The sequence below is a fragment of the Neoarius graeffei genome, chromosome 15, assembly GCF_027579695.1.
Source record: "Neoarius graeffei isolate fNeoGra1 chromosome 15, fNeoGra1.pri, whole genome shotgun sequence".
Lineage (NCBI taxonomy): Eukaryota > Metazoa > Chordata > Actinopteri > Siluriformes > Ariidae > Neoarius > Neoarius graeffei.
Window position 1 is genome coordinate 12,811,915 of NC_083583.1, and position 17,085 is coordinate 12,828,999.

Genomic DNA, 17,085 nt, shown 5'->3' on the forward strand with positions numbered 1-17,085 from the left:
ACACACACACACACACACACACAATCATGACATTTGTTCAGCTGTGCTTTGAGATGAAGTCTTTGATTAACTGTGCAATGAGCTATGATGTTCAAACATCGAAGCCACGCCTCCATGTGCTAGGAGATGGGAAAGAGCTCCTTTTAGACTCCATGGGGGAAAATAAATAATATATATTTTTCTGTCCACATTCACTGGATATGAGCAATCGCATGCTCTGATTGGCTACTTGACTACAAGGATATCCACTCATATACCATGAGAAGAGGAAAAACAAAATGGCGGAATGTTTTGCTGAACCAACCGAGGACCAAATAAAAACTCGAGAACAAAACCCCAAAAAATAAAAACCAGCAACAAAATATGGAATGAATGTATTTGATGGTAAGAACGTATCTTTTCTTGTTTTAAGAATTATTATAGCATTTTTCACAAATTGGTACTGTCATCTCGTTGGTTTGTTTACATTCCTCATCTTTAAGTGTTTTTTTTAGAGACTCGTTCAAAAGTTTGAAAATTACATAACTGAGATATTCAAGGAAGAATTAAATAAATATCATCTGAAGCTGTTCTATACCTCGGCACGACAGCAAGACGGCACTTTATACAAAAAAACAAAACACACCATTTAAAGTAGGGATGCACCGATCCATGTTTTTTCACTTCCGATCCGATCCCGATACCTGAATTTGAATATCTGCCGATACCGATACTATTACGATACCAAAACTATTTCAGTATTATCATCATTATTATTGGTAAAAACTCATCTCTACAGGCAAGTATACTCAACAAAAATAAAAACTTTACACTCGTTTCAAAGTCAGTAGTTTGAACATTTTGGAAAATAGGTTTGAAATAACGATTGTATTCAATTATCTTGTCATTAAAGATGCTATAGCATACAGATCATGTTCGTCATGGAATCGGTTCCACCGGAAATGCGACGACAACGTCCATGATCAAAAACTGTGAGTCACAACTTAATGAAATCATGTCAATATCGGGTGTGTCCTCCATGGGCGTTCCCAACTGCGATACAACGTCTCCTCATGGATTGGATGATGCGTCTGAACACAGCTTGGGGAATGCGCCGCCATATTTGTACCAACATGGCACCAAGCTCCTGCAAGTTCTGTGGAGGGTTCCTGTGGTGCCAGTTTGATGGAGACGTGTCTGGAGAGTATGGATGGTCTGTCGACTGCATCCCATAACCCTCGCAACGTCAGTGACGGATGTTCCCGTATTCAGCATGCCGATGGCACGTTCACGCTGAATGTTTGACAGTCGTGGCATTGCAAATTAACGAATAATTAACCATAAAACCTTGTTTTTCTGAGATGACACTCTACTCTGCTACCGTGAGATCAATTGCACATGTATCAATAGGTCACGTCACTTGTGTCACGTGGAAACGTGATTTTAGCGTGCAGTGCTCTCGCACGTGCTACGTAGGCCCGACCAGTAGAATGAACGTGTGACGTAATGCCCTTGACAATGCATTTAACCATAATCACAACAAGAACTCTTTCAAGAAAAGTTTCTAAACACTATTTGAAAAATAATGAGTGTCAAGTTTTTATTTTTGCTGAGTATATGATATGAACAAATGGATGCATGTGTGTACCAAAAGGCAACTTGAGGTAAGTATAAGGTCAGAAAACAGGAAATCCTGTTAACAGTAACAATCCCATCCTGAAAACAAATATGCAACTGTAAGGATTTCAAATTGACTGTCATTTATTAAACTCAAGACAGAAGGGCTGCTTTCACATCTTCACAAATTAAGTATAGGCTCTTGTAGCCACAACAAAGCAAAAAAGTTTTCACATATAAAATGGCCTTAAGTGTGATCATTCACAGCAGCAATAAAACATTTCATGCTCAAGTAGCAGCCGCAATTCAAGGTTGTCAAATACTTGAAATCAAAGTGCAGTATAAAGTATAAAGTGCAATGTAAGTTTCACACCCACCATCAATAAAACAGTGTACATCTGAACAGCACAAATGGAGGTTTGACTTAGAATGTGACCTGGATTAAACTTGCACCAGAGTCTAACTATTCTTCAAAAGAAAATGAACAAAAAGTTAACACTGAGGCAGGGATTGATCTGGAGCATTCAAAAAATCTCACTTAAACATTGGCAGGTTCTTTTTAAGGAATATGAGCATTTCTGCTCTCTCTGCTGTCAGGCGATTCCTCTTTTCCACAATATTGGATGCTGTGCTGAACAGTCTTTCGCTTTCAACACTGGTTGAAGGGGCACTCGGAACTTTGCCGCAACAGCACCAAGAAGAGGAAAGCGAGCATGGTTGTTTGCCCAGTACTGGAAAGGGCTGTCTTTCTCACTTAAGGCCCGGTCCCACTGCACTTACAGATGCAAAGAGGATGTAAAACGTAAAAAAATCTTTGCCATCCGTTGGAAAACGCTATGCATCCGTTGTGTACTCATTGCATACGTGCTTCATACACTCTATCCATCGAGCATCCGTCCACTGTGATTTCATCCGCGCAAAAAGTTTTGAGCTGCACAAAACTTTTAGAACGGATGAACTTTCCGCCGTGTACGATGTAAATCCGCGACATATACGAGCAACAAACGTTCTATGTCCGTTATCATCCGTTAAACGTCTGCTGTATCCTCTCTGCATCCTCTGGGCATCCTCGCAACTCGCATCCGCTGCAGCTGAAAACGTAAAGAGGGAGGAAAGATAAGGTACATGAAACGTCTATTCATCGTTAGTAGCACGGAAATAGAAAGGATGTAAGCGTATGCATCTCGTATATAAAGTATTCAAAACAGACAAAGCATTTATATCTGGGATGTATCTCGTATATTTAGGATGTCTGGAATATGTCTAGAGTATGTATAAGGACACCTAGCGGACAATCGGTCTGCATCCGATATACATCCGCGCAACATCCCCTTTGTTTCCGTTAGGCGTACGTGATGCATCCCCTTCTTCCGCTATGCATCCGCTCTTTCTGCTATGCGTCCGCTTCTCAGTTATCACCGGTAACCCCTTCGGAGCTGTCATCCACTTCCATCCGCTTTCATCCGCTAGGCTTCCTATGAACATGCGTTTAACATCCCCGCTATATACTACCCACGACCGTTCTTTTCCGTTCTGTTTTCGCAAATTTTCGCCAATTTTGTCCATTTCTGGAGCGGATGAAAACGGATAGAGCCACCCCCGAAATTTTGCTCGTCCGCTGTGTCCTTTTTGCATACGTTTTGTGTCCATCGGCCAGTGGGACCTGAAGCTGGTTTTCATTGTGCTTGGAGTACCACCACCAGTACTTGGCCCAGCTTCCATGCAAGCAACCTTTTCTGCTGGCTCAGCCTCTGTTGTCCCTGCTTCATCAGCTGAGGCCCTGAGCAGTGCTTGCTCCATCTTCTCAAGCTCTTGTGTCAAGAGAGCATTCCCCCTCCTGGCAGTTTCTCCACTAGTAAAGAATCTGACACAAAAATGAAAGATTGAGTACAATTTATTTGTTGCTACTGAAAGACAGCAGACAGGCGTGCGCACATGCATTTCCCCCTTATCGAAGTCATTGTAGGCTACATTAACAATACCCACTTTAAAGCTAGGAATCAATCAACAGTTTTGATTTAGCATTATTTAATTTTCAATTTAAAACTTAAATTACTAAAAAAAAAAATGCCTCACCTGTCCTTGTATCAAGCGTCCACTAAAGTGGCAACAGCGTAGAGTGGTTCACTTTCGACTTCTCTGAAACGCCTGTTGACAGCTTGGAGGAGGGTGCTTTTCATCGTTTTGATGCCGCCGTCAGCACTGTTCTCCGCGGCGAGCAGGCGTTGTAAAATGGTCATGGCTGGAATTACGTCGGCAGCAGTAGAGGTCACGGAGCTGATTTTCCTGGTTAACTCCTCAAAGGGTTCTAACACAGTCACTGTTTTCTCCAGCAAACCCCACTCGTTGGCTGACAATGTTGCAGGTAAATTGTGGTCGGCAGCATATGTACAGAGGGGTCCCAGATAGCAAGCTGACATTGAAACGATGTAGAATCAACATTGCATTGTCGACGTTAAACCATTGAATCAACGTCAGATTTCGATGTTGATTTAACATCAGTTTGCACCCTCCGCTAACATTGAAACGATGTTGATTTATTAACTATGGACACACGTAACTTCAATTGTATTTCAATTCGCGTCGATATTGAAACAACATTGAAATTTCGACATAACTAAAAATCAATGCGCGTTCAATGTTATTTCAATTGATAGCCTACCAGAAATATCTGGCTCATATATCCTGCTTTATCTACAGCCAGGATCTCCATTTTAATTGCCTAAAATAGTAAATATGAAGGGCGGCACGGTGGTGTAGTGGTTAGCGCTGTCGCCTCACAGCAAGAAGGTCCTGGGTTCGAGCCCCGGGGCCGGCGAGGGCCTTTCTGTGCGGAGTTTGCATGTTCTCCCCGTGTCCGCGTGGGTTTCCTCCGGGTGCTCCGGTTTCCCCCAAAGACATGCAGGTTAGGTTAACTGGTGACTCTAAATTGACCATAGGTGTGAATGTGAGTGTGAATGGTTGTCTGTGTCTATGTGTCAGCCCTGTGATGACCTGGCGACTTGTCCAGGGTGTACCCCGCCTTTCGCCCGTAGTCAGCTGGGATAGGCTCCAGCTTGCCTGCGACCCTGTAGAAGGATAAAGCGGCTAGAGATAATGAGAGATGAGATGAGTAAATATGAAACACATGCCTTTTTTTTAAGAAAACAAGATTTTTATTTTAAGTTCATTTAATTTTCATGTCTTTCGGCGCGAGCGACACCTGTCTGGCGCATATCGTAGCCATTTCTGCACAGCCTGGGTGAAGACCAGATCATTCATGCCAGGCTGTTGAGTGAGGGCATCTGAAACACACACAAAACATAGTTTTCAGTTACACATTGTACTACTGCTGCTAATAATAGGCTGTAGTAAGTGATGTGCGCTGGGATCACACACACAGCGGCTCAGTCCCGAATCGTGGCTTGTGCACTTCACTCGCGCGCTGTGTGAGCTGCGCAGGGCCGGAGTGCGCACCCTCCAGAGGGCACTCGCTGTTCAGGGCGGAGTGATTTGGAGCGCAGGATGCCTGCGGAGCTGAGCGTATCCGTGTATTGGCGTTGCTATGTGCACGCAAATCATGTATTGGTGTTGCTGTGTGCACGCTAATCGTTTTAAAAATGTTAATCTGATGATCCGCTGATATGGTCTAATGTAAACATGGGCTATGACACCAGTGAAGTCATTGAGCTAACTAGAACCTGCAGATTATCAAGCTTCCTAGCAGGCTAGCCTACTTGACAGCTTGCGTTGCTGATCGGAGTTGATTGGAGGAAATCGGCCGTGACAGCACGCTGTGGCAGTCTATGTATCGCGTGAACTATACATTGAACTATGTGTAAGGATTAAATGCTGAAAGTGCTGCTTACCTGTAATTGATCCCGGATCCGAGAACGGGTGCCTGTGCGCCGCTGCCGGTCTTTGTCTGACGCTGTCCCCTGTCCCGTTCAACAATGATCGATGACTTTTCAATCATCTTTCCCGGTCAACTATATATCGATGGCTTTTCGACCATCCGTGATTTCCCGGTCAACACAAAATCAATGACTTTTCAACATGACTGTTATCACCCGGTAAACCAAATATCGATACATCAATCATAATAAGGACGACTATGAATCAATGTTGTTTCAATATCACTGCTGTCAACTTTATTTTAGGTCGGGTTACATCGGTTTAACAATGGTGATTCAACATCTATTTTGCATCAAGATTTCAATGTCGACCATTCTGATGATTCAGATGGAAAATCAATATCTATTCAATGTCAGCTTGCTATCTGGGGTCGCTTCTCTTTCAGAAGGCTCTTGATCATATAAAAGGAACTGTTCCATCTTGTTTGAACATTCTGAACAAGTCGAGTTGGTGTAATTGTACAACCCCGATTCCAAAAAAGTTGGGACAAAGTACAAATTGTAAATAAAAACGGAATGCAATAATTTACAAATCTCAAAAACTGATATTGTATTTACAATAGAACATAGACAACATATCAGTTGTTGAAAGTGAGACATTTTGAAATTTCATGCCAAATATTGGCTCATTTGAAATTTCATGACAGCAACACATCTCAAAAAAGTTGGGACAGGGGCAATAAGAGGCTGGAAAAGTTAAAGGTACAAAAAAGGAACAGCTGGAGGACCAAATTGCAACTCATTAGGTCAATTGGCAATAGGTCATTAACATGACTGGGTATAAAAAGAGCATCTTGGAGTGGCAGCGGCTCTCAGAAGTAAAGATGGGAAGAGGATCACCAATCCCCCTAATTCTGCGCCGACAAATAGTGGCGCAATATCAGAAAGGAGTTTGACAGTGTAAAATTGCAAAGAGTTTGAACATATCATCAGCTACAGTGCATAATATCATCAAAAGATTCAGAGAATCTGGAAGAATCTCTGTGCGTAAGGGTCAAGGCCGGAAAACCATACTGGGTGCCCGTGATCTTTGGGCCCTTAGACGGCACTGCATCACATACAGGCATGCTTCTGTATTGAAATCACAAAATGGGCTCAGGAATATTTCCAGAGAACATTATCTGTGAACACAATTCACCGTGCCATCCGCCGTTGCCAGCTAAAACTCTATAGTTCAAAGAAGAAGCCGTATCTAAACATGATCCAGAAGCGCAGACGTCTTCTCTGGGCCAAGGCTCATTTAAAATGGACTGTGGCAAAGTGGAAAACTGTTCTGTGGTCAGACGAATCAAAATTTGAAGTTCTTTATGGAAATCAGGGACGCCGTGTCATTCGGACTAAAGAGGAGAAGGACGACCCGAGTTGTTGTCAGCGCTCAGTTCAGAAGCCTGCATCTCTGATGGTATGGGGTTGCATTAGTGCGTGTGGCATGGGCAGCTTACACATCTGGAAAGACACCATCAATCCTGAAAGGTATATCCAGGTTCTAGAGCAACATATGCTCCCATCCAGACGACGTCTCTTTCAGGGAAGACCTTGCATTTTCCAACATGACAATGCCAAACCACATACTGCATCAATTACAGCATCATGGCTGCGTAGAAGAAGGGTCCGGGTACTGAACTGGCCAGCCTGCAGTCCAGATCTTTCACCCATAGAAAACATTTGGCGCATCATAAAATGGAAGATGCGACAAAAAAGACCTAAGACAGTTGAGCAACTAGAATCCTACATTAGACAAGAATGGGTTAACATTCCTATCCCTAAACTTGAGCAACTTGTCTCCTCAGTCCCCAAACGTTTACAGACTGTTGTAAAGAGAAAAGGGGATGTCTCACAGTGGTAAACATGGCCTTGTCCCAACTTTTTGGAGATGCGTTGTTGTCATGAAATTTAAAATCACCTAATTTTTCTCTTTAAATGATACATTTTCTCAGTTTAAACATTTGATATGTCATCTATGTTCTATTCTGAATAAAATATGGAATTTTGAAACTTCCACATCACTGCATTCCATTTTTATTTACAATTTGTACTTTGTCCCAACTTTTTTGGAATCGGGGTTGTAGTTCCCCCACCTTGCATTTCACGTTGCAGGTCTTCCAAGCGAGACTGTGCGAGTTGTGAGTGCTTGAAGTGTGCGACGATCTTCCTGCTGTTTGCTAAAGCATCACTAATGCTGCGTTGTGATAGTAGCCCCTCATGCACAATGAGCTGCAGCATGTGAGCAAAACAGCCCAGACTAGAAACTGCCATGTCTTCCATCGCAGCCTTCATGTTGCTTGCATTGTCCCGTAGAATTACATGCACTTTTTCTAGCGGGATCTCCCAGTGATTTAACATCTCTGTAATGGATGCTGCGATTGTAGCTTGGTTGTGTGAGCCTCTGCACTTTTTTTTACCTGGAGCACCGCACAACAGAGCTAGTGTGTATCGCGGTCAATCCAGTGCACAGTGAGGCTTATCAGTGACGTTGGGCAGACATCTGAAGTCCAAATATCTGTAGTAAAGCTCAGAGCTGGAACTCTTTTTAACTTCTCAGCTAACTTGGTTGACACTCGGTTGTATAATTCAGGTAGCGCCGTCTCTGATAAATATCTCCTAGATGGTAAACTGTATCTCGGCTGTAAGTGCTCGATCAGGCTGCGAAATCCTTCGTTTTCGACAACTGACAACGGTTGGTCATCGAGTACGATGATGACAGAGAGTACTATAATGACAGGCGTACTAACACCTTCTGCGCGCTTCGACAGCGCATTGATACCTTCACCTCTTGGAGCTCCGTATCAATGCGCTGCCGAAGTGCGCAGAAGGTGTTAGTACGCCTGTCATTATAGTGCGGACTTTCCATAGCATAGAAAATCGCTACGTTTCAATTTGTGTAACTGAACTTGTTTCATGTCACTGGTCATGTAAACCTATGTAAACAGGAAAAACGTGGAAGAGTTTGGTCGCATCTAAATACAGCCCCCAAAAATACCATTGGCCATACTGAGCCTAGCTACATTGCTAACAGGAGTGACAGCGCGTCTGACTGCGTCTGACTGACTGGGAGGTCGCGCAAAGCTCGGAGAGGTACGGAGCAGCTCGTCTCAATTCAGATAAGAGCATATTTCATTATGGAAGTACGGTGGACTGTTCCTTTAAAAAGGTCTCAAAAAAGTCTTAAATTTATGGCGGTCAAACCTGGGGAAACCCTGCTGTAAGTTTTACTGAGCATCTTGCGTCTTCATATTGCATCAAAACCCGGCAGCCTTCCTTATGTTTTCTTTTTTTAATCTGAAAAGTGCTCTATGTAATATGCTGCTCAGATTAAAAACACCTTTTTCCCCCCTTTCCCTGTGACATTTAATTTTGTGCTGGAAAACGAACATTTGGAACTCTAAAATATTTTTGTACTGACTCGATAATGTAGGAGTTTTTTATAAAATAGAAATCTAGAAGTTTGTAAGTTTGTCGTGCTATTCTGCTGTGTACTGAGCCTATTCACTGCTCCATTAATGTTTCATGCCAAATCGCTATATTTCCTTGTTTATATGTGCTGCAAATTGTAGTTTCTCACCAAAACGCGATAGGCACTACACCTGTTTTTTTGGCTGAGTGTGACATTTCCTCTCGACCAATCAGAGTTCGGTCAGCGTTCTACACTATCCCACATGGCGGCGCCCTGAAGCGAGGAGCTTTGTTTGCTTGTGTAGCTTCTTGAGCACAAATAACTTTTGCAAATGATGGTTGTGAATACTTTTGATGGTTCTGAAGAATTGAACTAACTGGCCATTTTGTTATTTAGTTGGTTGTTTTCTGTGGTGGACAGTCTTAAAACGTAAGATTAAACATGAATGAATGTTATTTGAATGTTTATATAATTTTATTTGATTTTATTATAAATTGTCTGATGAAAGTTCCTGATATTATATATCTACAGCATGTTCTTTTGTTTTAAAAACAGAGAGACAGAAAAAATGAATGGATTTATAGCATTTTGAAAAAAATATAATAAACTTTTGGATTTATAATCAGTAACATTGTTAGATTTGTCAGTTAGACTACGTTCAGACTGCACCCTGAAACGACCCATATCAGATTTTTTTTGCCCATATGCAACCTGTATCCGATTTGTTATTGATGATCTGAACGACACAGATCCGATTTTTTCACATGCGACCCAGGCCGCTTGGATATGTGGTCCTAAATCCGATGCATATCCGATATTTTCACATGCGACTGCAGTCTGACCGGACAGGTCGCATTCATGCGACCTACACGTCATCAACAAGAGACAAACGTCACTATTCTGCGTTGACTAATCCCGCCTCTTTGGTGGAAAACAACAACATTTGTACAGTTTTCAGAATTTAAATAGACTTTTATAGAATTGATCAAGCTAATGGTGGATTTGGTAGGGACCTGGATGTTGATCTGTTAGCCTGATTAAATAAAAGTTTCTATAACTGATTTATAACTTAAACCATCCTGTATTACAAGATTATAAGATTGTTCTTGAAATTTCCAGTAATTTGGCACCTTCGGTCTCATTAGTCTGCTGCCCACATTAATCAGATTATTGTGCGAGTTCCGCCGCCGCCACAAAAAACACATCGCCAGGTCTCGCCTCATCTCCATCGCAAACTGCACTGGTGTTTCTGCACCTTGAGTCAGCGCTGAGAGAAGTTGCAGAATTCAGCTGGCTATAAACAATCTAAATAAATATTTATAAAAATGTAGAAAAAGTTTATTAATATGACGAAATAAATATGTCCAAATTATTAAGCCTGAATTAAGAGTTTGGTAATACAGCGGCCGTATCCCAAATGACTGCCTGCTGAAGCTCGAGTGCACTATATAGAGTTTAAAAATCCATTACTTCCTAGTAACATGTAGTGCACTTATATAGAAATTAGAGAGACATTTAGGAGTCAACCCTCGTTACCAGGCTACACGTTTTCATTTCAGTTCAGAAACAAAAACACACACGAGACCTCACACTTTAACACTAACCAGATAATTAAACAAACAAAAAAAATCATTAAACTTGAAGAGTGCGCTTTTTTTTTTTTTGTTTACGTATTACGTAGATGTGCTTATTAAAGTAGAGTGGGGGGAAAAGCCCCCCTTAAGGAAAATTCAGTTTTTCTCCAAGTTGAAATGAACCATGTGTTTAGTTTTATCATAGTTTTTGACAACAGTGACATGAACAATAATGCCACCTAAAGTTTGCCTAAAGTTAATACTTAATTTTTTTTTTTTTTAACAAAAACAAACATTGTGCCCTGAGGTGGGGCAATAGGCCCCCTCACTCAAAAAAAGCTGTTTGGATAGCAAAAGTGTTTACTTAAGCCTATAATGTGAAAGAAACAAGAAAATATCCCTGAATTAATGAATAGATGCATTATTTTATTATATTTCGCATTTTAATTTCAGTATAATTTTGTGTGGATTGAACATGAATTAACAAAGAACAAGTGCATCAGTAAATAATGCTAATAATATTTTTTTAATATTAAGTTCAAATTACTTGCTTTACTCAATCAGGTAAGCGAGATGTTATTAAAAACTATGTATCTGCTATTCAGAAATGTATGAAATACAGTAATTATGATAAAAGGAAACGATGCCCCCCTGGGGGCCATTTACCCCGCCATTAAGGGGGCGTTTTACCCCACAGACTACACTTTTAGAAAAAAGGGTCTTACTTTCGAAATGTGATTCAACTTTTTATACCTAATGTATTTTTTTTAACGTACTGGCTTGTCTACTCATACCACATACACATCTGATGAAATAGCAGCTATCTAAATACAGTTTTACTGATATCTGAAAATTATATCACTTACCATGAAATTTGATCTCTCTCCCCTGCGTTGCTGCTATGCGATCCACAGTGGATATTTGTATATCCCCGTTGTCAAGCCAGTCCATATCAACAATAGAAATGTAACTTTGCGCCATCTGGTGGTTATTTTGGGTAAAACAGGCCGGGGGCGTATTACCCCACGGGGGCTTTCTCCCCCACTCTACGTGTCAATTTGCGCATGCGGGACACTTTTGGGTCGTTTTCCGTTCATATTGGAGATCGCATACAAGTCTCATATAATTGGTAATGTGAACGGCCTAACAACAAAATCGGATTTCACAACAAATCGGATATGGGTTGTTTCAGGTTGCAGTCTGAACGTAGTGTTATTGTAGAAAATGTTCAGACTGAACCAACTATCTCTTATAACAGGATAAATTAAATATTTGCAAAATTTATGGGTCTGGGTAAATAAATGTCATTTTTCTGAAAACAATCAAAATGGATTTATAGCATTTTGGAAAAGATATACACACACTTGCTTCAAGATCAGCTAGATGTGCCATTTTAACACCCCACCCCACCCCACCCCCAAGCCATCAGTGGTTTAAGGTTGTAGAACATCAGCAAAGGTATTTCCTGTTATCCCGAACATCATAAGATATAAACGGTTGTTCCCTTCATTGTTAAGAAGTTAATAATTTTAAAAAATGCAGCTTGTTACCAGCTTGTTGTAGATAACTAAACATCTCATAAATATGTCTGAGCAGTATAAACTTTTTTTTCTTAAATATTAATGTTTTAATCCAGTTATCATTAGGTTATAGATTGTGGCGCGTCCACTATACAAGTCCCTCTGAATGAGCAATCGGGGGGAAAAAAAGTATTGGCGCGAATGCATTCAATATTTGAGGATTCAGCAGTGCTGTGGTATAATTAAGTTATTCCACAAAATCGAGTCGTACATGAGCTGATGGCCGACGAGGCACGTAGCGCCGAGTTGTCTATAAGCCGTGTGCGATGAGATTGAGTGGAATAACTGTTTTATTCTATCCACGTTCGGTGGATTTTGAGAAACGGAGTATTTTTATTTTTTGCAAATTTTGTAAATAGAAACGTTAGACAATCATTTCCGCTTAGAATGTAAACAAACTGGCGAAATGACAGTAGCAATTTGTGGAAAATACTATAATAATTCTTGAAGAATAAAAAAAAAAAGATACGTTCCTTCCATCAGAAACTTTCTTTCCATATTTTGTTGCGGCTTTGTTTTCGAGTGGAGTTTTTGTTTTGTCCTCGGTTGGTTCAGCAAAACACTCTGCCATTTTGTTTTTCTGAGGATTCAGCAGTGCTGTGGTATAATTAAGTTATTCCACAAAATCGAGTCGTACATGAGCTGATGGCCGACGAGGCACGTAGCGCCGAGTTGTCTATAAGCCGTGTACGATGAGTGAGTGGAATAACTGTTTTTTTCTATTCACTGGATTTTGTGAAATGGAGCATTTTTATTTTTTGCAAATTTAGTAAATAAAAACGTTACACAAAACATCCGACAAAATAATTTCCGCTTAGAATGTAAACAAACCGCCGAAATGAAAGTAGCAATTTATGGAAAATGCTGTAATCTCATCTCATTATCTGTAGCCGCTTTATCCTGTTCTACAGGGTCGCAGGCAAGCTGGAGCCTATCCCAGCTGACTACGGGCGAAAGGCGGGGTACACCCTGGACAAGTCGCCAGGTCATCACAGGGCTGACACATAGACACAGACAACCATTCACACTCACATTCACACCTACGCTCAATTTAGAGTCACCAGTTAACCTAACCTGCATGTCTTTGGACTGTGGGGGAAACCGGAGCACCCGGAGGAAACCCACGCGGACACGGGGAGAACATGCAAACTCCACACAGAAAGGCCCTCGCCGGCCCCGGGGCTCGAACCCAGGACCTTCTTGCTGTGAGGCGACAGCGCTAACCACTACACCACCGTGCCGCCCAGAAAATGCTGTAATAGTTCTTGAAAAATAAGATGCTTTCTTACTATCAAATACTTTCATTCCATTTTTTTTTCTTGGTATTTTTTGCAGTTTTATTTCGTCCTTGGTTGGTTCAGCAAAATGCTCCAGCATTTTGTTTTTCTCTACTCGCGGTATATGAGCTGATATCCTAGTAGTAGAGTAGCCAATCAGAGCGTACGATTGCTCACATCCAGGGAATATGGATAGAATAAAATTGAAATGTACTGTATAATCAGATCACCTCTAATGCATGGCACATTTTATCATTTTGCATGAGCCAGAGGCTGTCCCTGAGAGGATAAGGAAAGAAAATGAAGCCACTTGAATAATTTTCTCAGTAAACTGAAGGAAGGTTTTTTTGTTTTGTTTTGTTTTTTTTTAAATCATCTTATCCTTTGCAAATCTAGAGCATCACCTCAAAAACAAGTCGGTTTCCTTTGCTCAAAGCTTGGGTTTAGAGTTTATTTCCTTTGAGATGTTGTTTTTCTTTTGTCTTGTACGTGCATGCACCCGAAATCAACGGTCTGTTCTTGTAATTCTGCTTTGTTTGTTTTTTTTTCTTGTTACAGTCGCTCTCCTTCTCGAAGCCCCAGCAGAAGCAAGAGCCCAGAATGAGCTGACCTAAGGATCCTCAACTATCTATATAAATTTAATTTAAAAAATTTTTCCCCCTTATCATTGTCTTTTTTTGTTTGTTTGTTTGTTTGTTTGTTTGCATCTCAGTTTGGAATTGAAGATTTCTCCCTCCCTCTTGTTTACATGACCAACATGGTCATTGTTTCTGCAGTACAGGTAAATCAGAAAGACAAAGAAATTGCGTGTTGCGTTCTCTTCAGTAGTCGAGAGGTCGGGAGCGACGTCTTGTGTGGTGCGCGTGTTTTGTTTATAGACGGAAGAAATAATTTTATCATTGTATATTTCTCATTGAATATAGTAGATGCTGTTTTATAGTACAGAGAGGCTTGGATTTTTTTGCACTTTTTTTTTTTTTTTTAATATGCTTATTAAATTAAGTTCACATTTCACAAAAAGTGCCCTGTGGTTCATTATTTTCGTCGCATCAATCCGATTCCTGCCTGTAGGTGGTGCTGTGGCGTCGACTTTAACACCAGATCACGTGAAATATCTCCGTGGGTTGATGCAGCTGCCTTCAGTTGTTCGCCTACACAAATACCTTGGAATATTTAGTTTTCAGTGAGCGTCTCTGTGAGGGCAGGTCTGCATGCTGGATTGTATTGATTTCTGTTCACACATCATATGTTCTGAACAAAATTATAAGCATTACTGTCACAAATGTGCACAGTTTAAGGTTGAGGAAACCAAAAAAGGCCAGTTTTCTGTCTTTAAAATGTGTTACAAGGTGTGTGTGTGTGTGTGTGTAAACTTGATAAGGTGTGAACTGCATTAGCAAGTGGAGCATCTGTCAGCCTGTGATGTGCAGCACAACATCTGTTCAAAGAGACGGCTGTGAGGTTTTCTTAAAATTTCCTCCCCCCCATAGCTGCTGCCTCTCAGTTGGCATAGAGAAGAAAAGGGTGAGTCAGTGCAGCCGTGGTGTTTTTTGTTTTTTTTTCTTTTAATCTCCATCATGATGCTAAGCCACAGAGACAGCCTGCGTTCTTTTAATAGCCCCATTAGCTGAAGGCAAAATGTCAGCCACCTAATGTGATCCGAGCTGCGCATGGATCAGAGCTGATGCGACTCTGATGGAGAAACAGCAGGGCGGATATGGCCTTCCGAATCGCACGAGCACGGAAGCAATTACGAGGGACATTTACTTAACGAATCAGGGTCATTTGTTCATTTAGTCACATTATAGCAGCTGTATATCCGGTCATCACATTTACAGCCTTGTTTACAGAGCTAATGGTGGTTTGATCTTCTGAATGTTTCATACTCCACCCGAACTAGGGCTCGGCAATATGACGAGTACTGTATCGCGATACACTGATGCATCTAAAAGTAACTCGCAAGAACAAGTAGCGGATTTAATATTTCCTTCACTTTCTGTTGCAATAATTGAGGAAGATTACACGTGAAATAAGAATAACAAGGCAAGTGAAGGCTCCAGTGTGCTTTCCCAGTTCCACGTTTTGGTTACCCTGAAACTGACAAGGCCAAAAAGTGCTTAATGTAATAACGTACAGCGAGCTAGTTATCTAGTTAAGTGCATTTAATAAAGACTTGGAGAGATGAAAAAGTATATTATTAGCAGGTAATAAAGTTTCCATCCTTGTAGAAGCGCACAAAAATATTCATGTCTGACGAGTGTCTTTATTTATTTTCTATATTTAACCACAAGATGACGGTTAGCAGGAGAGTTGTTTGAATGGTTTGCAGTGGGTTTCATCAGGTTTAAAAAAAAAACCAACCACGTGTTCCTGTTGTGTGTGTTTTTTTTTTTTTTTTTTTAAATAAAGCTCATTGGTCATCGGTGCACACGAATTCCGAACAAGTGGGGTGTTTGGATTATAGTTTTGAGCATCAAGGTGAAGTGTATTACATCTAAATATGCATACCAAAGAGTAAAGGGTGGTGTTTTGTTTTTTTTCCCCTCTCCTCTCCCACCAACTCTGATGGTTATGGGTTACAGTTCTGGCATACAGTTGTGAAAAATCTATAACACCTTTATTCAACTGTATCAATGTGTCTCAAAAAAAAAGAAAACATGAAGTCCTTTTTTTCCATACATCATGGTGATTTATATTTAAGTTATTCCACGTAATCGAGTCGTACGTGAGACGACAGCCAACGAGGCGAGTAGTACTGAGTTGGCTATAAGTCACGTATGACGAGATTGAGCGGAATAATTGTTTTATTCTATCCACATTGCTCAAAATCTAGTGGTTTTTTTTTTTTTCAAATTTGATAAATAATGAGTGCTCTGAGAGCATAATATCCCCCGCTGGCAACTACACCATAACTCTCTGGTAAAATGCGACTGAATTGAACGAAATCATAAGGTGTGTAATTACTGACATACAACAAAGAATCCTGTCAAGTTTCGTGAAATTCTTCCAAAAATTGTGAAAGGAGTTGATTTCAGAAGGTGAGTGCCCTTCCTTTCAGCCAGCGGGGGATAAAAACTTTATATAAAACGTGCAACAAAATAATTTCCGCTTAGAATGTAAACAAACTGGCGAAATGACAGTAGCAAGTTGTGGAAATGGCATAATTATTCTTGAAAAATTAAAAAAAATAGTTCTTACTGCCATACTTTCATTCCATATTTTGTTACCCTTTTTGGGTTTTTTTTTTGGGGGGGGGGGGTGTTTTCAAGTAGAGTTTGTATTTCGTCCTCGGTTGGTTCAGCAACATGCTTTGCCATTTTGTTTTTCCTCTACTCACGGTATATGAGCCGATAGCCTTGTAGTAGAGAAGCCAATCAGAGCATGCGATTGCTCATATCCAGTGAATGTGGATAGAATAATATTAAGATATTGCCATGTCTTTCACCCCATGTATCCCTATCTTTGCCATCAAAATAGCATAAAAGATTAAATAACATGTTTTCATAGTTTCTCTACATGTTACATAGAACTTTTCAACACGTCTTTTCATTTCAGAAGAGTTCCACCGAGAAAACCCTTTGGGAAACCAAGACCATCGAAAGAATCGGCATATATTCACTGATCCCAATATAAAGTTGTTTGGAGATCTTGGAGACAGGAGGTTGGGTTAGGCCACACAGTCCTGAGGAATTATAGACAAATTGTCAATATGGATTAAAAATCATTCCTGTTGATGTGTGTCGGGTAATTTAGACTGTTGGTGGACCAAGG

At 40.7% G+C, this 17,085-nt stretch overlaps 1 protein-coding gene across 1 annotated transcript in view; it reads left to right on the top strand.

The window, feature by feature from the left end:
* Positions 1–14,043, top strand: part of LOC132899178 (serine/arginine-rich splicing factor 7-like) — a 43,021-nt gene extending 28,978 nt beyond the window's left edge. Inside the window, exon 8 of the mRNA XM_060940877.1 lies at positions 13,873–14,043. Within this exon, the coding sequence (XP_060796860.1) occupies positions 13,873–13,918 (46 nt within the window). The 3' untranslated portion in view covers positions 13,919–14,043. The remainder of the gene's footprint in view (positions 1–13,872) is intronic.
* The last annotated feature ends 3,042 nt before the right edge of the window (positions 14,044–17,085 follow it).